This window comes from Oncorhynchus nerka, linkage group LG27 (assembly GCF_034236695.1).
Source record: "Oncorhynchus nerka isolate Pitt River linkage group LG27, Oner_Uvic_2.0, whole genome shotgun sequence".
Classification (NCBI taxonomy): Eukaryota; Metazoa; Chordata; class Actinopteri; order Salmoniformes; family Salmonidae; genus Oncorhynchus; species Oncorhynchus nerka.
This window is the reverse complement of record NC_088422.1, coordinates 27,339,752-27,365,564: the sequence shown is the minus strand read 5'-3', so window position 1 is coordinate 27,365,564 and position 25,813 is coordinate 27,339,752. Positions and strand designations below refer to the sequence as shown.

Below are 25,813 nucleotides of genomic sequence, written 5' to 3'. Positions count from 1 at the left end.
TAGTATTGTGTTGTGTTGTGTAGTGGCTTTGCTGGCATGCATATTATTATTTTTTTAAAGTTTGCCTCAAGATATATATGCTAAAATCGCCACTGGTGATTTATGATGATCAGTGGGACGTCGGCGTATCGCGTCTCAGCGTTTGTGGACTATTGCCGCGTTCATATACTATTTGGAACTAGAAAACTCAGAAATGTTCGACTTGCTAACTACAACCAGTTAGCGAGTCGGACATATCTGAGTTTCATAGTTCCGACTAATATGTGAACGTGGCATAAAATGTACGTTCCTGTCATAGTTCACAAAAGCATGTTGGGAACTGTAGTTTAAATAGTAAAGGGATTGGATGAGTTGCCCAAGTCTTTTGTCCTGTAGAGTTTTATAGGCTACTGGCTACATTATTACAAGGCGATTTAAGGTTATTTTTACGGACACATATAGCTTATAAGTATTTAGCATTTACATTCTTATTTGCGAAGGCCTATGTTTAATTTTAAATCTAAAGATTAGCTTGTACGCCTATACCGGGGTAGATTGATCGGACTTCCTGTTGCACTGCGGTGCTTTGTACGTGCTTTGCCTGCTGTTAGTTTACTAGATATCGCGGTGAATGTCATGCAACAACACAAGTTAAGTAGGGACCTAGTTATGATTGACAGGTAATTATAGGCTTATAGCCTAGATAAAGAGGACACTAGCTGCTTGGTAACATGGTAAACCTGTAGGCGAGATATCATCCACAACCATGGCAATTGGGTGAGTTATTATTATTATTGCGCAGGCCTATCATGTTGCATTCGTTCCGAGTTGTTTCTATGGGCTACAAGTCTAGCTTTTACAGATCTTTACACAAGATTCTGTCTGAGATTCTGTGGTGATTTTATGCGATTGAATGATGACACGTATGAGGGCATTAGAGGCAGGAATATTGGTGAAATTGAGAAAGGGGAAACGAGTGTGTTATGGATGATTGTCCCCATTCCTGTAGGGTTTTTAAATATGACAGTTCCTCAAGGCAGCAGACAACGAGCGTATATAGGCTATAGCTCAGTGGAGTGAACTATGTAGTTGTGCCAGAGCGGTTCTGTGGGAGCGTGCGTCTCGGTGGACTGTGATCGGGGCTGTGTTCACTTGAGGAGATGGCTGTTCTGGCTGCCCAAGCAGGTTTGCCGGACCATTCTTGGTGCAATGGTTTTGCAGGAGAAGCATAGGAAGTTATGTACATTGTGAGCTCTGCTTATACGTGTTTATGTTTACTGCATGCAGTGCATAGTATTCTTGTGACAGTGTATCTTTTCGTCTGTGTCGTGACTCGTGATTGTGGGTGCTTCATACTGCAGTTACTGTTCATGTATATATGCTGGTGCTAATCCTTTGTTCTCTTCATGCACATCATGGTTGTTTACATACCTGTTTCACTTTCCTAAGGGACAGTTCGAAATGTACAGTAGGGGGGATGTCAACAAAAAAAAAATCCTTTGGGGAGTGTTTTTTTTGTGTACAGGGGAGGGTAGTGCGTTTTTTCCCCCTGATTTACATTTGCCATTCTGCAGGTGTTACTATATATTGTCTTCCATATTGGCAGATTTCCTATTCTGCTTGCATGCGCCTCCCCTATCAAGGTGTTTTGGTACTTCCCTTATGCCCTATGCTTTTTCCACATGCTTACTATACCACACATAGGTCAATATAGTCTACCACTCAACTGTCTATCCTGCCCTGTATTAATAGTGACAATAGTGGTAGGTGGATTGTTTGTCCAGATCTGCAGTAGGTTAAGTAGAAATCATACCACACAAAATAATTAAAATCTGCATTTTTCAAAATAAGTCCACAAAATAGAGGAATCGCTGACAAGCAGAGGAGAGGCCAGGTGCATCATTGCATGAAAGAACAGTGAAGACATGCAATTCAAAAAGCTCTCTTATTGATCTTGTTTAAGAACAATCAAATTATCCTACCTTGTAAGTCGCTCTGGATAAGAGCGTCTGCTAAATGACTTAAATGTAAATGTAAATGTAGCCTACAACACCACAATCCAATTAATAATTGCATTATTGTTTTCAAGTGATTATAATTCTACTCTAGGCTTTGCACTGCAGTGGAAAAGGTCATTTGAATAATGGTGCAAAAGCCCTGAATGTTTCATTCCATTTGGATCAGTTGTGGGTCTACTCTTGACAGATTATAGAAAGGCACAGTACCAGACCAGTCTGTCTGTATTTTTACTTCAAATCAAATCAAATCAAATTTTTATTTGTCACATACACATGGTTAGCAGATGTTAATGCGAGTGTAGCGAAATGCTTGTGCTTCTAGTTCCGACAATGCAGTGATAACCAACAAGTAATCTAACTAACAATTCCAAAACTACTGTCTTGTACACAGTGTAAGGGGATAAGGAATATGTACATAAGGATATATGAATGAGTGATGGTACAGAGCAGCATACAGTAGATGGTATCGAGTACAGTATATACATATGAGATGAGTATGTAGACAAAGTAAACAAAGTGGCATAGTTAAAGTGGCTAGTGACATAAGAATGCAGTCGATGATCTAGAGTACAGTATATACATATGCATATGAGATGAATAATGTAGGTTAAGTAACACTATATAAGGTAGCATTGTTTAAAGTGGCTAGTGATATATTTACATCATTTCCCATCAATTCCCATTATTAAAGTGGCTGGAGTTGGGTCAGTGTCAATGACAGTGTGTTGGCAGCAGCCACTCAATGTTAGTGGTGGCTGTTTAACAGTCTGATGGCCTTGAGATAGAAGCTGTTTTTCAGTCTCTCGGTCCCAGCTTTGATGCACCTGTACTGACCTCGCCTTCTGGATGATAGCGGGGTGAACAGGCAGTGGTTCGGGTGGTTGATGTCCTTGATGATCTTTATGGCCTTCCTGTAACATCGGGTGGTGTAGGTGTCCTGGAGGGCAGGTAGTTTGCCCCCGGTGATGCGTTGTGCAGACCTCACTACCCTCTGGAGAGCCTTACGGTTGAGGGCGGAGCAGTTGCCGTACCAGGCGGTGATACAGCCCGCCAGGATGCTCTCGATTGTGCATCTGTAGAAGTTTGTGAGTGCTTTTGGTGACAAGCCGAATTTCTTCAGCCTCCTGAGGTTGAAGAGGCGCTGCTGCGCCTTCTTCACGACGCTGTCAGTGTGAGTGGACCAATTCAGTTTGTCTGTGATGTGTATGCCGAGGAACTTAAAACTTGCTACCCTCTCCACTACTGATCCATCGATGTGGATAGGGGGGTGTTCCCCCTGCTGTTTCCTGAAGTCCACAATCATCTCCTTAGTTTTGTTGACGTTGAGTGTGAGGTTATTTTCCTGACACCACACTCCGAGGGCCCTCACCTCCTCCCTGTAGGCCGTCTCGTCGTTGTTGGTAATCAAGCCTACCACTGTTGTGTCGTCCGCAAACTTCTGATGCGTTGTCTGTTGCTGAACCATTCTCCCAAGTTATCGTATGCTCCCAGCAGGCCCAGTTAGAGGTGTGGACTCGAGTCACATGACTTGGACTTGAGTGACTCGATAAAATAAAATAACTTGACTTCACCTTGGAGCCTTAAGACTTGGGACCCGACTGATTACTTGAAATTATCTGGCCAGGATTTGTAATGTTTTGTCACTTATTTTGTGGCACGGAGTATCCATGGTTTAGGCTACTCTCCACACAGCCAGAGACAGTATCGCACTTGCAAATAAACAGATTAGCTAGTGAAACCCACACTCTGCCCTCTGATCGGACCAGCAAACTGTCAATTAACACAGGTTGGGTGAGCTACAGTAGCGCAGTGAGAAGGTTTTGAGGGGATGCTGGCAAAAACAGAGTAGCCTACCTACGTTAATATGTCCATATACAAATCAGTCTAGCAATCTGCTCCGGAGGCATCTTTGCCAGAAAAAATAGGCTACCTGGTGAATTCATTGATTATTTTCATATTTCAGGTAGACCTAGTTTGGGTGGGTTATAAGTAGGCCTGTGGGGTCACGAAATTTAGTCCGCTGGTGATTGTCAAGCAAGTAACTGTCGGTCTCACGGTAATTGACCATTAATTAACAAACACATTAAGGAGCTCCTGGCCTCCACACACAGCCTACAAGCCATTTTAAAAACTTGAATAAATCCATGTAATAATCAATGAATTCACCTTAACAATAAATCCATCATTTATTTTAGACATGTCTAAAGAAGCATGATATGAAGAAAATGTAGTCTATTTCAGAAAAGAATAAAAGCATACTCTGACTTGTCCTGATGTGGCTATGACTGTGGGCTACACTAGTTTAACAGACAAGATTTACTTATAATTCCGTGGCATTATTTTATAGTATGAATAATACAATTGAACAAAGCTGAATAAAATATACATATTTTCTCCAAATGATTTGAGGGAGAGCGCACATGCGGCCATTCTGTGTTGAGCGGTTAACAAAGAAATAGGTACTCCAATATGCAAAAGTTATTAATGTAACTTTAGTTCTACAAATGTTGGGCTATATGTTTTGATTTTTAATACATTGTAAGGCTGCATGGTGAGACTAATGATTATTTTTTTTAAAGTTGCTTGAAAGGCATGAGCTCTGCTTTGTTTTTTTTTGCGCAGGCTGTACACACTTCATCAGTCTCTCATTCACAATTTGACGAGCACTTGATAATGCCTCGAGTTTCATGGCGGCATCGCCTTTGTGGCCATAATGCACCCCAAAAAATCCATGCCTTTTGCGGCCGGGAGTGCTGCGTTGTGCCATATCCAATTACGAGGTGCATATTGAAGATATTGGATGAACTGTCCACATTTACTTTTCGTCAGCCAACAAGATGAGTAGGCCTAATGAACAGCAAAAACTATAGCCGATGTCAATGTACTATCCCCCGTAGTACAAAAGTCGACCTATTCTGTGCGAGAAATAAATATTCCTAACAGTGGGACAGTTGTGGGATGCGATAGATCCCAAATTAATACAACAACTAGCATCAAAAAACCTTGTTTATGCAATGTGGGTGACAAAACTGATCAGAACGTTTTAGCTTAAAATGTTGATAAACTATTAGGCTATTTCTTCACATTATAGGCGCAGCCATGCGCACATGGTAGAAGGCTATAAGCGCAAATGTTCCATTAGCGGAAAACACCATTATCAAAAGTGACCGCAAATGCAATTATGCATGTCATGCTTTTATTATAAAGGTGCATTTTTATGTTGAAAATTATCTTACCCAAACTTGAAACTCACGAGGAAAGCGGATTAATGTGCTTAATTTTAACAAATGATTTGGCCACTTTAGTTGTGATGCAAACCTTATTAAAACATATAAGCCTACATGAGGTGTGTGACTATGATTTGAACAAGTCACAAAAACAGGAATTGTTTCTTATGCGGGGCATCATTCACAAGTGATGATATATAATTAATCAGACTATTCTTGATTTAATCTGGTCTTTACATATACTAAACAATATATGTGTGACATTTATGATTTAGAATGGACCATTATCATGCACCTGTATCGAAACAGGGGCAGCGGAAAAAAATACATGTCATCTATGCACTTAAATAGCAAATGGACGCATTTCCTGTGGTTTATTTTCATACCAGGAAAGGTTGGCTATACTCCTGTTGTATGCAATGTGCTTAATATTAGGAAAGATTAATAAATATAGTAGGCCTAGTCTATAGAAAGCTCATGGGATCCCCCTCTTTTTATTAGCAGCCATCACTCTCTTTTCTCCCGCAATTGCATAGCCTATAGAAATGTTGCGCAACATTATGTGTTTGATTAGATGTTCAAATACATTTGCATTGATGTCAGAGGGAGTAGAGAGACAATATTGTGCTGAGTACCAGACAGTTAACAAGTTTGGTAGGCTACTAATGACCAGCAGCAGCATCAGAGCTTCGACAAGCCTAAATACCGTAAGTAAATGGTCATGTGGAATTTGACTGCCTTCATGACTTGTGACCGCTGGTAATACGGTCACTGCAACAACCCTAGTTATAATTATATACCGCAGGGGTGGTACTGGTTATATATCTAACATCGCACTAGCTTCAGGACTTATGCGATGAAGATGTAACATATTCTGGTGAATTACAGTGCCTTCAGAACCCTTTACATTTTGTTAGGTTACAGACTTATTCTAAAATTGATTGTTTAACCTCAATCTACACACTACCCCATAATGACAAAGCAAAAACAGGTTTTAAGAAATGTTTGCAAATTTATAAAATAATAAACTAAAATAGCACATTTACATAAGTATTCAGAACCTTTACTCAGTACTTTGTTGAAGCACCTTTGCCAGCGATTACAGCCTCGGGTCTTCTTGGGTGTGGCGCTACAAGCTTGTCACACCTGTATTTGGAGAGATTCTCCCATTCTACTCTGCAGATCCTCTCAAGCTCTGTCAGGTTGGATGGGGAGCATCGCTGCACAGCGATTTTCAGGTCTCTTCAGAGATGTTCGATCGGGTTCAATTCTGGGCTCTGGCTGGGCCACTCAAGGACATTCGAGACTTGTTTCGAAGCCATTATTGTATTGTGTGTGTTCTAGGGGTTGTTGTCCTGTTGGAAGGTGAACCTTCGTCACAATCTGAGGTCCTGAATGCTCTGGAGCATCAGGGATCTCTCTGTACTTTGCTCTGTTCATCTTTGCCTCAATCCTGATTAGTCTCCCAGTCCCTGCCACTGTAAAACATCCCCACAGCATGATGCCACCACCACCATGCTTCACCGCAGGGATGGTGCCAGGTTTCCTCCAGATGTGACGCTGGACATTCAGGCAAAGTGTCCAATCTTTGTTTCACCAGACCAGATAATCTTATTTCTTATGGTCTGAGAGTCTTTAAGTGCCTTTTTGGCAAACTCCAAGTGGGCTGTCATGTGTCTTTTACTGAGGAGTGGCTTCCGTTTGGCCACTCTACCATAAAGGCCTGATTGGTGGAGTGCTGCAGAGATGGTTGTTCTTCTGGAAGGTTCTCCCATCTCCACAGAGGAACTCTGGAGCTCTGTCAGAGTGACCAGCTCTAGGACGAGTCTTGGTTGTTCCAAACTTCTTCTATTTAAGAATGATGGAGGCCACTGTGCTTTTGGGGACCTGTAATGCTGCAGAAATGTTTTGGTACCCTTCCCCATATTTGTGCCTTGACAAAATCCTGTCTCGGAGCTCTACAGACAATTCCTTCGACCTCATGTCATGGTTTTTGCTCTGACATTTACTGTCAACTGTGGGACCTTATATAGACGAATGTGTGCCTTTCCAAATCATGTCCAATCAATTGAATTTACCACAGGTGGACTTCAATCAAGTTTTAGAAACATCTCAAGGACGATCAATGAAAACAGGATGCACCTGACCTCAATTTAATTTCTCATATCAAAGGGTCTGAATACATATGTAAATAAGGCATTTCTGTTTTTTAAAATGTCAAAACTGTTTTTGCTTAGACATTATGGGGTATTATGTGTAGATTGCTGCATATTTGTATTTATTTAATCAATTTTAGAATGAGGCTGTAACGTAACAAAATGTGTAAAAAAGTTCATACCCTTCATTTTTGTCGTACGCAGGTCAAACAGTTTGAGATCCACTGTGCTAGTGAACAGGTTGCTGATATGTGGTACAGCTATAGGATCGGGTGCAGCGCAAATGTAGGGAGAGAGGATTAACATAAATAAATATGCAGCTACAAAAAATGGTTTGCTGATCAAGAATATTAACTGTTTTGTGGTGAATTCTTCTTTCTTAACCCATTATTTTATTTATTTTTTCACCTTTATTTAACCAGGTAGGCTAGTTGAGAACAAGTTCTCATTTACAACTACCTGGCCAAGATAAAGCAAAGCAGTGCGACACAAACAACAACACAGAGTTACACATGGAATAAACACAGCAAATACAGTCAATAATACAATAGAGAAAGTCTATATACAGTGTGTGCAAATGAGGTAGGATAAGGGGGGCGAGGCAATAAATAGGCCATGGTGGCTAAATTATTACAGTATGGCAAATTAATCACTAGGGTGATCGATGTGCAAGTAGTGGTACTGGGGTGCAAAGGAGCAAAATAAATAACAATATGGTGATGAGGTAGTTGAATGGGCTATTTACAGATTGGCTATGTGCAGTGATCTGTGAGCTGTTCTGACAGCTGATGCTTAAAGCTAGTGAGGGAGATATGAGTCTCCAGCTTCAGTGATTTTTTTTGCAGTTCGTTCCAGTCATTGGCAGCAGAGAACTGGAAGGAAAGGCGGCCGAAGTAGGAATTGGTTTTGGGGGTGACCAGTAAAATATACCTGCTGGAGCACGTGCTGCGGGTGGGTGCTGCTATGGTGACCAGTGAGCTGAGATAACGGCGGGGCGTTACCTAGCATCGACTTCTAGATGACCTGGAGCCAGTGGGTTTGGCGACGGATATGAAGCGAGGGCCAGCCAACGAGAGCGTACAGGTCGCAGTGGTGGGTAGTATATGTGGCTTTGGTGACAAAACGGATGGCACTGTGATAGACTGCATCCAATTTGAGTAGAGTGTTGGAGGATATTTTGTAAATGACATCGCCAAAGTCAAGGATCGGTAGGATAGACAGTTTTACTAGGGTATGTTTGGCAGCATGAGGGAAGGATGCTTTGTTGCGAAATAGGAAGCCGATTCTAGATTACATTTTGGATTGGAGATGCTTAATGTGAGTCTGGAAGGAGAGTTTAGTCTAACCAGACACCTAGGTATTTGTAGTTGTCCACATATTCTAAGTCAGCACCGTCCAGAGTAGTGATGCTGGGCGGATGGTTTTGCTTGCATTTAAGAGCAGTTGGAGGCCACGGAAGGAGAGTTGTATGGCATTGAAGCTTGTCTGGAGGTTAGTTAACACAGTGTCCAAAGAAGGGCCAGAAGTATACAAAATGGTGTCGTCTGCATAGAGGTGGATCAGAGAGTCACCAGCAGCAAGAGCAACATCACTGATGTATACAGAGAAGAAAGTCGGCCTGAGGACTGAAGGTACGGTGGGATTCGAAATGGTCGGTGATCTGTTTGTTAACTTGGCTTTCGAAGACCTTAGAAAGGCAGGGTAGGATAGATATAGGTCTGTAGCAGTTTGGCTCTAGAGTGTCTCCCCCTTTGAAGAGGGGGATGACCGATGCAGCTTTCTAATCTTTGGGGATCTCAGACAATACGAAAGAGAGGTTGAACAGGCTACTTTTTTTATTTTTTATTTATCCGTTATTTTACCAGGTAAATTGACTGAGAACACATTCTCATTTGCAGCAACGACCTGGGGAATAGTTACAAGGGAGAGGAGGGGGATGAATGAGCCAATTGTAAACGGGGGATTATTAGGTGACAGTGATGGTTTGTGGGTCGGATTGGGAATTTAGCCAGGACACCGGGGTTAACACCCCTACTCTTACGATAAGTGCCATGGGATCTTTAATGACCTCAGAGAGTCAGGACACCCGTTTAACGTCCCATCCGAAAGACGGCACCCTACACAGGGCAGAGTCACTGGGATATTTGGGATATTTTTTTTTAGACCAGAGGAAAGAGTGCCTCCTACTGGCCCTCCAACACCACTTCCAGCAGCATCTGGCCTCCCATCCGGGAACTGACCAGGACCAACCCAGCTTAGCTTCAGAAGTAAGCCAGCAGGGGTATGCAGGGTGGTATGCTGCCAGCATAGTAATAGGGGTTGCAACAATTTCGTCAGATAATTTTAGGAGAGCAGGTCCAGATTGTCTAGCCCTGCTGATTTGTAGGGGTCCAGATTTTGCAGCGCTTTCAGAACATCAGCTATCTGGATTTGGGTGAAGGGGAAATGGGGGAGGCTTGGGCAAGTTGCAGTGAGGGGTGCAGGGCTGTTGACCAGGGTAGGGGTAGCCAGGTGGAAAGCATGGCCAGCCGTAGAAAAATGCTTGTTGAAATTGTCAATTATCGTAGATTTATTGGTGGTGACAGTGTTTCCTAGCCTCAGTGCAGTAGGCAGCTGGGAGGAGGTGCTCTTATTCTCCATGGACTTTAGTGTCCCATAACTTTTTGGAGTTAGTGCTACAGGATGCAAATTTCTGTTTGAAAAAGCTAGCCTTTGCTTTCTTAACTGCCTGTGTATATTGGTTCCTAACTTCCCTGAAAAGTTGCATATCGCGGGGGCTATTCGATGGTAATGCAGTATGCCACAGGATGTTTTTGTGCTGGTCAAGGGCAGTCAGGTCTGGAGTGAACCAAGGGCTATATCTGTTCCTGGTTCTCCATTTTTTGAATGGGGCATGCTTATTTAAGATGATGAGGAAAGCACTTTTAAAGAATAACCAGGCATCCTCTACTGACGGAATGAGGTCAAAATCATTCCAGGATACCCGGCCCAGGTCGATCAGAAAGGCCTGCTCGCTGAAGTATTTTAGGGAGCATTTGACAGGGACATCGTGACGGGAAAAGTGTGTTGTGGCCCCCTCGTGCTGTGACGTCGGCAGATGGATCAGTAGGGCTCCGTGTGGTAAACGAGGCCAATTGTTAGAATGGGTATAGTGGCCAAATAATTTGTCCGATTTGGCCTCTTAAGCTAACAGTCCAATGTGCTCTAGACAGTTAGCGGGCCGCGGCTAACAGGCTAGAAGATGGGCCTAGCAAGGCTATCTCCAGGCTAATTGGTTCTTGCTTCGGGACAGAAACGTTAGCCAGGAGTGGCCACTCGGATAGCAGCTGGCTGGCTGCGGTGATCCAGGCGAGGAAAAAAAAAAGTTAGAGTTTGCGGTAGGGATACGGAGAAAAATAAGTCAGATTTGCTGTGTTTGAGTCGCTCTGTGCAAACTGGCGAGAGTTGTCCGGGCTAAAGGTAGCTGATGACCGCTAGCAGTGCCTAGCTGACTACTAGCTAGTAGCTAGTTCGTTGGCTAGCTTCTTTTGGGGGGTTCCGTTTCAGAGGACGGATCAGCAGGGCTCCGTGTGATGAACCAGGCCAATTGGCAAAATAGGTATAGTGGCCAAAGAATTTGTCTGATGGGCCTCTTAAGCTAACAGTTCGATATGCTATAGACAGCTAGCGGGCCGCGGCTAGCAGGCTAGCCGGTGGGCATACAGGGGACGTCGCGACGGAGGAGTCCGTTGAAAAAAAACTTCGGGTGGAATTACGTCGGTAGTCCAGTCCTGATGGGTCGGCGGGGGTCCAGGTATTGTAGCCCAAGGAGTGGCTGATGGGCCTCTACTGCTAGCCGGGAGATGGGCCTAGCAGATGGGCCTAGCAATGGCTAACTGACTACTATTTAGTAGCCAGTTACCTGGCTAGCTTTTGATGGGGGTTCCGGTTCTTAAGTATATAAAAATAGCAGATATGTACCACATTAGGTGAGGCGGGTTGCAGGAGAGTATATTCAGTCCGTAGATGGAAAGTGATAATAAAATATTTACAAAATATATACGAACAAAAACAAGGAAAAACAATATTTACACGTGACAAGACAAAACACACGTCTGACTGCTACACCATCTTGGATGTAGACCCTCACCTTAAGGTCCTCACCTAAAGTGCAGAGTATCAAAATCCTGAGGCATGTGTAAATCTGTTTTTTCAGGAGGGTGCAATTGCAAAGGTTCTATCTGACACTTCTGAATTAGACTTGTTCAGTTTTTAAGAATGTAGCTATTTGAATACATACATTATATAATATCACTATTGTACCCAAACCAGAAACCGTGGATTGATGGCAGCATTCGCGCGAAACTGAAAGCGCAATCCACTGCTTTTAACCAGGGCAAGGTGACTGGAAACATGACATAATACAAACAGTGTAGCTATTCCCTCCACACGGCAATCAAACAAGCTAAGCGTCAGTATAGAGACAAAGTAGAGTTGCAATTCAACGGCTCAGACACAAGAGGTATGTGGCAGGGTCTACAGTCAATCACGGATTACAAAAAGAAAACCAGCCCCGTCGCGGACCAGGATGTCTTGCTCCCAGACAGACTGAATAACTTCTTTGCTCGCTTTGAGGACAATACAGTGCCACTGACACGGCCCGCTACCAAAACCTGCGGGCTCTCCTTCAGTGCAGCCGACGTGAGTAAAACATTTAAACGTGTTAACCCTCGCAAGGTTGCAGGTCCAGATGGCATCCCCAGCCGCGTCCTCAGAGCATGCGCAGACCAGCTGGCTGGTGTGTTTACGGACATATTCAATCAATCCTTATCCCAGTCTGCTGTTCCCACATGCTTCAAGAGGGCAACCATTGTTCCTGTTCCCAAGAAAGCTAAGGTAACTGAGCTAAACGACTACCGCCCCATAGCACTCACTGCCGTCATCATGCTTTGAGAGACGGGTCAAGGACCATATCACCTCCACCCTACCTGACACCCTAGACCCACTCCAATTTGCTTACAGCCCCAATAGGTCCACAGACGATGCAATCGCAACCACAATGCCCTAACCCATCTGGACAAGAGGAATACCTATGTGAGAATGCTGTTCATCGACTACAGCTCAGCATTTAACACCATAGTACCCTCCAAACTCGTCATCAAGCTCGAGACCCTGGGTCTCGACCCCGCCCTGTGCAACTGGGTACTGGACTTCCTGACGGGCCACCCTCAGGGGGTGAGGGTAGGTAACAACATCTCCACCCCGCTGATCCTCAACACTGGGGCCCCACAAGGGTGCGCTCTGAGCCCTCTCCTGTCACCCACGACTGCGTGGCCATGCACGCATCCAACTCAATCATCAAGTTTTCGGACGACACTACAGTGGTAGGCTTGATTACCAACAACGACGAGATGGCCTACAGGGAGGAGGTGAGGGCCCTCAGTGTGGTGTCAGGAAAGTAACCTCACACTCAACGTCAACAAAACAAAGGAGGTGATTGTGGACTTCAGGAAACAGCAGAGGGAGCACGCCCCTATCCACATCGACGGGACAACCTCAGGAGGCTGAAGAAATTTGGCTTGGCACCAAAAGCACTCACAAACTTTTACAGATGCGCAATCGAGAGCATCCTGTCGGGCTGTATCATCGCCTGGTACGGCAACTGCTCCGTCCACAACCGTAAGGCTCTCCAGAGGGTAGTGAGGTCTGCATAACGCATCACCGGGTGCAAACTACCTGCCCTCCAGGACACCTATACCACCCGATGTCACAGGAAGGCCATAAAGATCATCAAGGACAGCAACCACCCGAGCCACTGCCTGTTCACCCCGCTTTCATCCAGAAGGCGAGGTCAGTACAGGTGCATCAAAACAGGGACCGAGAGACTGAAAAACAGCTTCTATCTCAAGGCCATCAGACTGTTAAGCAGCCACCACGAACATTGAGTGGCTGCTGACAACATACTGACTCAACTCCAGCTCACTTTAATAATGGAAATTGATGTAAAAAATGTTTCACTAGCAACTATAAACAATGCCACTTAATATAATGTTTACATACCCTACATTACTCATCTCATATGTATATGTATATACTGTACTCTATCATCTACTGTAGTTTTTCACTTAAAATGTACTTTATCAAAAATCTAACTTCACAAACATATGAATAACCATCTAAAGATCTATTATCCTCTTATGGATGTTCAGAATTCATGCAGATTTTCGCAGCTTTTTGTTAAAAATCGCGCAACATTTCAGCGCCCTGCTATTCATGCCAGGAATATAGTACATTCATATGGTTAGTGTGTGTGGATAGAAAACACTCAGACGTTTCCAAAACTGTTTAAATCACGCCTGTGGCATTTACAGAACGGGTGTTTCATCGAAAAGTGCATGAAAATCTGTTCTCTGAAAATGGAAAAATATATCCTTCCGCCACTTCAGGCAATTTGTTCAAAGTGAATCGAATTAAATAGAGCCGAGTTTACACTGCCTCCAGCTGCCACAGGTTGTCTAGAGTCATGTGATTTGATTCGCAATTGATTCTTGGTATAGCCCAAACAAGGGAACATCTTCCCTGATGACTCCGCCCGGATTTTTGGTCGACCTCTGGTCAGACATGTTTTTCTACACCGACAAGATAAAGATTTTAACATCGTTTCCTGATCCATTTATCGCTTATTAACGTGTACTAATACCTAAAGTTGCATTAGAAAAGTATTTCAAGTGTTTTGTGAAAGTTTATCGTCGACTTTTGATTTTTAAAAACGACGTTACGTTATGAAATGCTAATTTTTCTCTCTTTACTCGCAGTATTCCGAGTTCGATATCTAGGCTATATATGGACCGATTTAATCGAAAAAAGACCCTAAATGATGTTTATGGGACATCTAGGAGTGCCAAGAAAGAAGCTCGTCAAAGGTAATGAATGCTTTATATTTTATTTCAGCCTTTTCGTTTGCGACGCTAACGCAAAATCTGTCGTTGGGTGACGTTGCAGTATTTTTGTAGGGTGGATGGTATCAGATAATAGCTTCTCATGCTTTCCCCGAAAAGCATTTTACAAATCTGACTTGGTGAATAGATTCACAACGAGTGTAGCTTTAATTCAGTATATTGTATGTCAATTTTAATTAAAGTTTGAGTTTTATCAAAAACTATACGTGGTACACTTGAAATTACCGCTGATTTGATCCCCAAAGCGGGACCACTTCTCTAACAAGATTTATATGTGACTAACTCATTTTTGACAAAAATGTCAGATCCAACCTTATTGTCTCAGCATCTCAATTTGTACTTGAACAAGTCATTGAACAAGATTGTTTTTTTTTCCTTTACTTGACTTGTGACTCGACTTCACTTGCTCTTAGAATGCACAACTTGGACTTGACTCGACCCGTTCTACTTGGGACTCGACTTGAGACTCTGGCCTTGTGACTTGAGACTTGCTTGTGACTCGAATAATAGTGACTTGGTCCCACCTCTGCCAGTTATTCAGGAAAGCTTAACGTGTGTTCTGCCTGCTTTCCGGATCAGACCGGCTATTCCTCGACCTAGAAACTAATGTGCTAATATAGCCTAAATATTTGTCATTTAACTTTTAAAATGTATTACCTTTTTATGGGGCAGCAGGTAGCCTAGTGGTTAAGAGCGTTGGACCAGTAACTGAAAGGCCTCTGGTTTGAATCCCAGAGCTAGGTGAAAACTCTGTCAATGTGCTCTTGAGCAAGGCACTTAACCCTACTTGTTCCTGTAAGTTGCTCTGGATGAGAGCGTCTACTAAATTACTAAAATGTAATACACACTGCTCAAAAAAATAAAGGGAACACTAAAATAACATCCTAGATCTGAATGAATGAAATATTCTTATTAAATACTTTTTTCTTTACATAGTTGAATGTGCTGACAACAAAATCAGACAAATTATCAATGGAAATCAAATGTATCAACCCATGGAGGTCTGGATTTGGAGTCACACTCAAAATTAAAGTGGAAAACCACACTACAGACTGATCCAGCTTTGATGTAATGTCCTTAAAACAAGTCAAAATGAGGTTCAGTAGTGTGTGTGTGGCCTCCACGTGCCTGTATGACCTCCCTACAACGCCTGGGCATGCTCCTGATGAGGTGGCGGACGGTCTCCTGAGGGATCTCCTCCCAGACCTGGACTAAAGCATCTGCCAACTCCTGGACAGTCTGTGGTGCAACGTGGCGTTGGTGGATGGAGCGAGACATGATGTCCCAGATGTGCTCAATTGGATTCAGGTCTGGGGAACGGGCGGGCCAGTCCATAGCATCAATGCCTTCCTCTTGCAGGAACTGCTGACACACTCCAGCCACATGAGGTCTAGCATTGTCTTGCATTAGGAGGAACCCAGGGCCAACCGCACAAGCATATGGTCTCACAAGGGGTCTGAGGATCTCATCTCGGTACCTAATAGCAGTAAGGCTACCTCTGGCAAGCACATGGAGGGCTGTGCGGCCCCCCAAAGAAATGCCACACCTCACCATGACTGACCCACCGCCAAACCGGTCATGCTGGAGGATGTTGGAGGCAGCAGAACGTTCTCCACGGCGTCTCCAGACTGTCACGTCTGTCACATGTGCTCAGTGTGAACCTGCTTTCATCTGTGAAGAACACAGGGCGCCAGTGGCGAATTTGCCAATCTTGGTGTTCTCTGGCAAATGCCAAACGTCCTGCACAGTGTTGGGCTGTAAGCACAACCCCCACCTGTGGACGTCGGGCCCTCATGGAGTCTGTTTCTGACCGTTTGAGCAGACACATGCACATTTGTGGCCTGCTGGAGGTAATTTTTTCAGGGCTCTGGCAGTGCTCCTCCTTGCACAAATGCGGAGGTAGCGGTCCTGCTGCTGGGTTGTTTCCCTCCTACGGCCTCCTCCACGTCTCTTGATGTACTGGCCTGTCTCCTGGTAGCGCCTCCATGCTCTGGACACTACGCTGACAGACACAGCAAACCTTCTTGCCACAGCTCGCATTGATGTGCCATCCTGGATGTGCTGCACTACCTGAGCCACTTGTGTGGGTTGTAGACTCCGTCTCATGCTACCACTAGAGTGAAAGCACCGCCAGCTTTCAAAAGTGACCAAAACATCAGCCAGGAAGCATAGGAACTGAGAAGTGGTCTGTGGTCACCACCTGCAGAACCACTCCTTTATTGGGGGTGTCTTGCTAATTGCCTATAATTTCCACCTGTTGTCTATTCCATTTGCACAACAGCATGTGAAATGTATTGTCAATCAGTGTTGCTTCCTAAGTGGACAGTTTGATTTCACAGAACTGTGATTGACTTGGAGTTACATTGTGTTGTTTAAGTGTTCCCTTTATTTTTTTGGGCAGTGTACATTTAAAAAAAATCATTCTTTATGGGGAAAAAATAAGGTATTATCTTATAAATAGGGAAGGTGGAGTTATGTCATGTGCCGTTAACAAAAATATAGAAATGTTTGCTCTAACCCAAATTACAACTGACTGATTTCAGCGTTAACTCAAATATGGAGGAGGCAAGTGGAAAGGGGAGAAGGTAGGGAACTTGTCTGCCCTTTATTAAAGACTCAAATTGGCCTCCAGAAATGGTCATAAATACAAAAATATACACGTTTTAATTTGAGGATCAAAATCTTTTACAGGTCGCAAAATAGTTTAGATTTTCGATGTGTCTACCCTATGTAAGACATCACAGCACAGTTGAAAATACAGTGAACTCAAAATATTGGGACAGTGACAATTTGTATTTTGTTTAGGCTCTGTACTCTAGCACTTTCGATTTGAAATGGTACAATGACTATTGGGTTAACGTGCAGACTGTCCGCTTTAATTTTAGGGTATTTTCATACATATCGGGTGAACCGTTTAAAAGTTACAGCACTTTTTGTACATAGTTACGGATAATCTTGAATAATGATGAGTGAGAAAGTTACAGAGGCATAAATATCATACCCCCAAAAAATGCTAACCTCCCCTGTTATTGTAATGAGGTTAGCATGTCTTGGGGATATGATATTTGTGCTTTTAACTTTCTCACTCATCATTATTCACAATTGATTCATGAGTAACCGTAATCATGGTAGCATCCACATTTAATGTAGAAGTGTTTAGAAACATTCTATTCTTGTTTACAATAAAAGTGACTGGAGTACAGAGCCAAAACAACAACAAATTTGTCACTGTCCCAATACTTTTGGAGGTCACTGTATATGGCACAAGGAAATCAAGAGAGGGTGGTCTATGGAGATAGGTGGGATGGGTTGAGAGAAGCTGAGGGGTGGATTTAATCTGTAATAGTTATTCATCTGTAATAGACGGGAAAATAAAATATATAATGTGTACTGGTCACTATGAATCCAAATTTCCCAAAAATCCAAATGTGTATATAAAATCCAAATATGTTATGTACAGATGTATTTGTAACAAAGTTACTTTTGTCCTCCGAAGAGAGGGGGGTGTTCTAATCTTATTTAAGCTACTTCAAAAGTCTCCTTGTCGGCTAACTGCTCACATTCATCCACTCCACTCTAATATAATTCCAGCATCCAAACTGCGCAACGGCCATTCAATTAATGGAAAAAGAGACATCTGTTACAAAACACAAAAGTTTCAATACTGAGTAAGGAGGGATGTCGAGATTGACATACTCTTCTTGATTGTGTTGTTGATAAGCACTTGAAGTCTGTAATCGTTGTGCGGTTATGCGTTGCTTATTGGTTCTGTGTGGTGCATTGGCACAGGAACCTGTTGATGGAAAATGTGTTGTGTATATTTTAAATGATTATAAATAAAGCATCAAAATGTAGAACCTGATTTTCCCCCTAGCTGATCATTGTCTGCAGACGGATCTGATCGTGGTATAATGATACTGGCGTGGAGAGTGATGTGGTGGTCGGCAAACCCTTAACCTCCAGGCCCGTTAGCTGAAGTGGTATAATGATACAGGCGTGGAGAGTGATGTGGTGGTCGGCAAACCCTTAACCTCCAGGCCCGTTAGCTGAAGTGGTATAATGATACAGGCGTGGAGAGTGATGTGGTGGTCGGCAAACCCTTAACCTCCAGGCCCGTTAGCTGAAGTGGTATAATGATACAGGCGTGGAGAGTGATATGGTGGTCGGCAAACCCTTAACCTCCAGGCCCGTTAGCTGAAGTGGTATAATGATACAGGCGTGGAGAGTGATGTGGTGGTCGGCAAACCCTTAACCTCCAGGCCCGTTAGCTGAAGTGGTAAAGTCGAAAACCATGTTTATAAACACAGGGTTGCTACAGTTATTGTTAGTTATGGTGGTAATAATTATTTTTGAGTTAATTTTATGAGGGGGCGGGGTGTGTAAAAACACTTTACAGTACAAGGGGAGGGTCATGTGAAAATATTTTTTTATGTTTGGGAGGGTGGTGCATTTTTCTTAGAATTGGACCAGCACACCCCCAGTAAATTTTCTAACTGTCCCTAATGTATAACAAGCCAGTACAGTAGTGCTATTCTAGAACACCGTAGAGGCTCTCGTTTAGTATACATGGCCTTAGAGCTGCTCTCACTATTGATTCATGTAGGCAGATGTCAACACTGTCTATTTATGTTTAATGCATAATGTTATACGAATACGTGCTCTCTCTTTCGGTCACACACTCTATCTCTCTGCAGTGTTTCCCCTAGGATTTTTTCCAGCAGCAGTGGCAAAGTTAGTGTGGGGGGTAGTGGGCGTGGCCAATGGGGCAGTTCTAAAGGCCATAGAGACATTTTAGTTTTAAAGCTAATTTCCTGCAATTCTACACATTTTGTCATGGCGCTGAGAGAGAAATTGCAGTTTCATGGGTAATTTCCTGCAGCTCTACACATTTTGCCATGGGGCTGATAGAATTTGTAGTTTTAAAGCTGGTTTCCTGAAATTGCCTCGCCTGGTTCACCAACTACTTCTCTGATAGAGTTCAGTGTGTCAAATCGGAGGGTCTGCTGTCCGGAACTCTGGCAGTCTCTATGGGGGTGCCACAGGGTTCAATTCTTGGACCGACTCTCTTCTCTGTATACATCAATGAGGTCGCTCTTGCTGCTGGTGAGTCTCTGATCCACCTCTACGCAGACGACACCATTCTGTATACTTCCGGCCCTTCTTTGGACACTGTGTTAACAACCCTCCAGGCAAGCTTCAATGCCATACAACTCTCCTTCCGTGGCCTCCAATTGCTCTTAAATACAAGTAAAACTAAATGCATGCTCTTCAACCGATCGCTACCTGCACCTACCCTACTGTCCAACATCACTACTCTGGACGGCTCTGACTTAGAATAATGGACAACTACAAATACTTAGGTGTCTGGTTAGACTGTAAACTCTCCTTCCAGACCCATATCAAACATCTCCAATCCAAAGTTAAATCTAGAATTGGCTTCCTATTTCGCAACAAAGCATCCTTCACTCATGCTGCCAAACATACCCTTGTAAAATTGACCATCCTACCAATCCTCGACTTTGGCGATGTCATTTACAAAATAGCCTCCAATACCCTACTCAACAAATTGGATGCAGTCTATCACAGTGCAATCCGTTTTGTCACCAAAGCCCCATATACTACCCACCATTGGACCTGTACGCTCTCGTTGGCTGGCCCTCGCTTCATACTGGGGCAAACCCACTGGCTCCATGTCATCTACAAGACCCTGCTAGGTAAAGTCCCCCTTATCTCAGCTCGCTGGTCACCATAGCATCTCCCACCTGTTTTAGCACACGCTCCAGCAGGTATATCTCTCTAGTCACCCCCAAAACCAATTCTTTCTTTGGCCGCCTCTCCTTCCAGTTCTCTGCTGCCAATGACTGGAGAGAACTACAAAAATCTCTTAAATTGGAAACACTTATCTCCCTCACTAGCTTTAAGCACCAACTGTCAGAGCATCTTACAGATTACTGCACCTGTACATAGCCCACCTATAATTTAGCCCAAACAACTACCTCTTTCCCAACTGTATTTTATTTATTTTGCTCCTTTGCACCCCATTATTTTTATTTCTACTTTGCACATTCTTCCATTGCAAAACTACCATTCCAGTGTTTTACTTGCTATATTGTATTTACTTTGCCACCATGGCCTTTTTTGCCTTTACCTCCCTTCTCACCTAATTTGCTCACATTGTATATAGACTTGTTTTTTTTACTGTATTATTGACTGTATGTTTGTTTTACTCCATGTGTAACTCTGTGTCGTTGTATGTGTCGAACTGCTTTGCAAGTTTTTATTTTGGTGATTGTTAGTTCTCAAAGATGATCTTATTTAAAATATATATTGCTCCATGGTATGTTCTACATACATACATACTTTTATATCTGGTTTTAGTCGTTTAAGTTTATACTGAAAACATTTTACCATCCCGAAAAAATGATCCATGAAGCCATGAGTCATATGCATGAAATGTGACTCATGGCTTTGTACAATGCAGTGCGGAGGTGTGTGGAGACCTGAATTTGAAATGCCATCCGTATGGGTGTGTGCATGGTGCACTGTGTGTGTCCAGAGCTGAGTGTGGGAGTGGGAGTTAGTTCCATATTAAACCAGCTAAGTGGGGGAAGTCATGTGGAAAACTGAACTTGAAATGACATCTGCATGTTGGTACTCTACTTCTGTATTAGATGCTGCCTAAAGTCTTGAGTGTATTTGTTTGTGCAATGCTTATGCCTAATGACATTTTCCCTATCTTTCCTTCCCTCTCTTTCTGATGCAGAGGCCAGACACTCTGAGGTATGTTGTCTGTCTGCATTTGTCTAAAATGAAAAAGGGAGGGAGCAGCACAAATACCGCACAGCCAGACGCCATGCAGGGGGAGCCCTCCCCTCTTCCCTGAGTGCTGAAATGTCCGGACTGGAGCCTGAATGTGTCATCAGATAGTGTCAGACTGCATCCAGCAGGGGGGATGATAAGAGTTTATAGAAAGTAGCCTTTCAGACACCCTGTGGAAGATTTTCCTCTAAAATACTATTTTGAATCAGTCAGACAGATTTGGTCATTGACCTTCTCAACAGTAGTTTCTCCAGACCAGACTGCCAGGGGTTTTAGCGAGGAGCCAGTATGGAGTGGTCACTAGAAAGGGTGAGGGAGATGGTGGCTGGAGGGATGCAGTCTATGAGGGACTGTGAGTCCAGTGCCTTTGGCACAGCCATGTGCCTGCTGCTGCTCTTTGTGTGGTACTGTTACAGGGTAGGTCGTGAGCACAGCTCCTCTCCCCTGCGTGGGGGGTACAGCACTGAGCCTAGTCGAGTAGGAGGGGTTGGGGGGCCTTGATCAGCACAGATGGGGATGGTAGGGCTAAAGGCAGGCCGGTATCAGGGGTGGAGGAGCAGAACGGCTTTGCTTACTGCCAGTCCACCGAGTGTTTTCGCTGCACCAACACAGGGGAGGGTCTTAATCAGAGGCTGTACCACAGCTTGCAGGATTACGCCAAACGCTACACCTGGTCAGGCATGGGCAGGGTACACAAAGGGGTACGAGACCAGGGCCGCTACCTCACCAGCCGGCCCACCATCCAGAGGCCAGAGGTGTTCTTCCTTCCTGACCTGCCCTCAGCACCCTTCTTCTCCCGGGACGCACAGAAACACGACGTGGAGCTGCTGGAGAGGAGCTTCCCTGCTCTGCTGGCTGAGTTTGAGAACATCTACCACGCCCCCCCAGCGCGGGCTGGCTCCTCCCTGCCTCCAGGCTGGAAGGCCAACAGCACCCCCCATGGCCAGTGGTGGACCTTCTACCTGGTGAACCAGGGAACTCCGCTGGCCCTGAATGCCAGGAGGTGCCCCCGGGCCTGGAGGGTGCTGGGCCAGCTGCGCACCTTCATTGCCAACAACGTGTTTGGAAATGCCTGCTTCTCTGTGCTGACCCCCGGAGCCCTGATAACTGAGCATTACGGCCCAACCAACGTCAGGCTGCGCTGCCACCTGGGTAAGAAATGGAGGGAGCTCCCTGGAGGGCTACAACACTGTTAAATATAGGGATGCACCTGGCCCCCAAAATGCACCTGGCTCCCATATGTATGTGTTCACCTATGTCTTTGTGAAAGTATTACAATTGATAATAATGATTTTCACTATAGTATGGTTGGTTTTAAAACTTGCTTTGCTTGCAGCATATACAGCTGACATTTTAGAATATATTCATATGTGTTTGTGTCATACAATATTTCCCTTGGTTTCTTTAGTAATTATATAGACTGACTTGCTGTCTGTCCTCTGTAGGTCTTAGAGTGCCCTCTTCCTGTGAGCTGGTAGTTGGAGGGGAGCCGCAGTGCTGGTCTGAGGGGAGCTGTCTGCTGTTTGATGACTCCTTCCTCCACAGGGCCTTCCATGAGGGTGAGAGAGGGACAGCTGTTTGTGAGGAGGGATGAAAAGGGTCGCCTTTTTCTACCCTGGGTTGCGTGTGTGTGTGTTTGTAATATCCTGACAAAGTGTTATTAATCTGTTATAAAGGGTTGATTGGAGGAAAACATGAATCTGTGTTTTCTCTATGTTCAGGCAGCCCAGAGGACGGCCCCAGGGTGGTCTTCATGGTGGACCTCTGGCACCCTAATGTGGCAGCTGCTGAGAGGCAGGCTCTGGACTACATCTTCACCCCTGGACGCTGAGCAGACGGTGGGGTGGGGTGGGGGGGAGAGGAAGAGAGACAGAGCTAAAGAGAGAAACACAGAGAGGTAAAGAGAGACAGAGAATGTGTCAGAATTGAAGAGAGAGTTGGTGAGAAAAGTAGAGAAGAACAGTGTGAGTGAGGTGAGACATCTTCTTTGTCTCTTGTTCCGTTCCCACACTCACTGTGTACATATTCTCTGTTTTGTTCGAATTGGCTCTCTCCCTGTAACTCTCCCTTAGCACCTACCGACTTTGACCAAACAGACGTAATGTAAAATGTTACATTTGAATGTTTACAGCCCCAATCCTTATATCTGTGATTATTCCTGCCCATGTGTGATAGTTTACTGTGCTCTCCTTTAGAAATCAATACAGCTTTCACAAAAACAGTTGGATAAGCACATGGAAAATGTTTTTTTAGAGATCAAATGATTTGCTAGAGACTGCCTGTGTTGCTACACAGGAGAAATGGTTGTATTTGCAGTAGTGGGGAAATCACTGAGGAAGCCAGAACAAAAGCCATATTACAACCTATGTGTTGTGATAACTGCGTTGTTTGCTCTATAACCTTGCGACTGTGATATATAGGTCTAAAGACCGAGACAATAAGAAGACAGTGGCAGAATCAATTCAACCACCTTTGTTTTATCACAAAACCCGGATAGCAACCTCTGTCCGGTTTAGTCCACAAAGCATATTGCATGTAACAGACATGACCTACAGCATGGTCAAATAAGTTAATGTTTCTGACTATTCCAGCACCATTTCAACTTCAACATTTCAACATCATCAAATCACCTCTGCTTAGTCTAATTCGCTGAACTAAAAGATACCAAAAACAATTTAGTCTAATCAACGTAAGCTAAACATGATGTGGCTGTCCATGGATCTAATTTATTTGTGCGTGTGCGCATTTGTTCAAGTAGAATAATATGTTGACTCACCCTACTTGTAGAGAAATGCCAATTCCATCCCCCTCTTTCATTTTGACGAAACGGTCTATCATACAGTACACGGTTTTATTTTTTGTTGTCCTAGGCTAGCTGTCTAAAATGCATGCTGGCCTAACTTCCATTCATGGGCAATGTTAGCTAGATAACATTAGCCTTCTACATCTAGCTACATGTTGAACTAACATTCTCAGGCCAGGGTCACAATGTATGAATGAATGGTCAGAATGCCGTTATAATCATTGGCCAGTACAGAGAATTAAGTAAAACAACAAGTCCAAATCCCTATCGCCAATCATGGCTAATTTAGGAAACGGAAAACTTTAGCTAGCTAGCTAGTCACTGGAAGACAACGAGATGCAACAATTCAACTTGTTTCTATCAATGATGTATGCTCTCAATGCGATTTGATAGTAGTGACGCCAAAATCCAAGCTGGCTTCAATTGACACTTTTTTTTTTTTTGGTGCGCCAAGACAGTTTAGCTCAACGATGAGCAACTTGTTTTATTGCATTTTTTATCAAGGGAGGCCAAAGGGAGGCCAAATGCTCTCAGGCATTCCTTGCTTTCCATTCAATGCTAGGGGCGGCAACAATGTCATACATCTATCTGATGCTGGCTGTCGTTGGGACCAGACAGAATCAGATAGATGGCATACATGTAGAGCGACAGAGGGGGCGCTGTTTCGCTTGTTCGGATGCTTTCTCCTCTGAGATATATTTAGACTCTTGCGAATTGAAGGAAAATTATGAAACTGAGAGATGAATGCTATATGATTTTATGTTATTTTCTTGATACATTTTTTTGGGGAGCTTGGCCCTCCCTTGACATCCATGAATACACGCCACTGTGTATTTAGTAAATTATCTAATTAATGGTTGTAATATTGTTGGTTGTATTTGATATCAACTTTGTATTTATGTAAATAGAGTTGGAGTACAAAACATATCTGAGAGGTTTTGAAATATAATTGTCTTACAATCGGTAGGTATTGTGTGGTCTTAATTTACTGGTACTGCATTGTCATCTTCTCTCCCGAGTATTTGTCATTTTGAGACATTAATTTTGAGATATTTGAAATGTTTATCAAGTGGTTTGGCTATTGTTCAGTAACATTTTATACCATTCTGTGATTTTTCAGCTGCATATCAAATGTTTGGTGATATTCTTCCCCAATAGTCATATTTGTGGCATTTGTATTCATTTTGAACAGTATTTAATAAATGGCAAATTATCTGAATCAGACAACTTCTGTCTTGAATTCATAATCTGTTTTGTGCATGGTAACACTGTTGTAACCGCTTATGTATTCAGTGTGTGTGTCTGCATATCAGTACCCTTGGGTAGAATGTTGTCCTGCAGTTTTCATATTAGTGGCACCAGGAGGCGTAGGTGTGCCATATTCAGTATGAGCAGATGGAGAGGTGAATATAGAGATTCCACTGAAGCAAAGCAAGGCCAGTACACTAACACATCTACGCTACTCAACCTTAGCAGCAGAGGAATTATAATGCACTGTAAAAATAAAAATAAAAAGGTGTGAAGTCAATAAAAAAAATGGGGCTAATACTCTTCTACATATGACTACACTGTACAAAAATGTAAACGCAACATGTAAAGTGTTGGTCCCATGTTTCGTGAGCTGAAATAAAACATCTCAGAAATGTTCCATATGCACAAAAAGCTTATTTCTCTCAAATTGTGCATAAATTTGTTTACATCCCTGTCGGTGAACATTTCCATCCACCTGACAGGTGTGGCATATCAAGAAGCTGATTAACCAGCATGACCATTACACAGGTGCACCTTTGCTGAGGACAATAAAAGTCCACTTTAAAATGTGCAGTTTTGTCACACAACACAATACCACGTATTTCTGCTGATCAGTATTTCT

The 25,813-nt window shown here is 43.5% G+C and overlaps 1 protein-coding gene across 1 annotated transcript; it reads left to right on the top strand.

The window, feature by feature from the left end:
- Positions 1-342: 342 nt before the first annotated feature.
- Positions 343-25,167, top strand: LOC115111508 (aspartate beta-hydroxylase domain-containing protein 2-like). The gene is given in 5 exon segments (XM_029637633.2): positions 343-756; positions 21,082-21,630; positions 21,633-22,289; positions 22,583-22,696; positions 22,859-25,167. Coding segments are annotated over 4 exon segments (1,086 nt in total). The 5' UTR covers positions 343-756; positions 21,082-21,425; the 3' UTR covers positions 22,969-25,167.
- Positions 25,168-25,813: the final 646 nt, after the last annotated feature.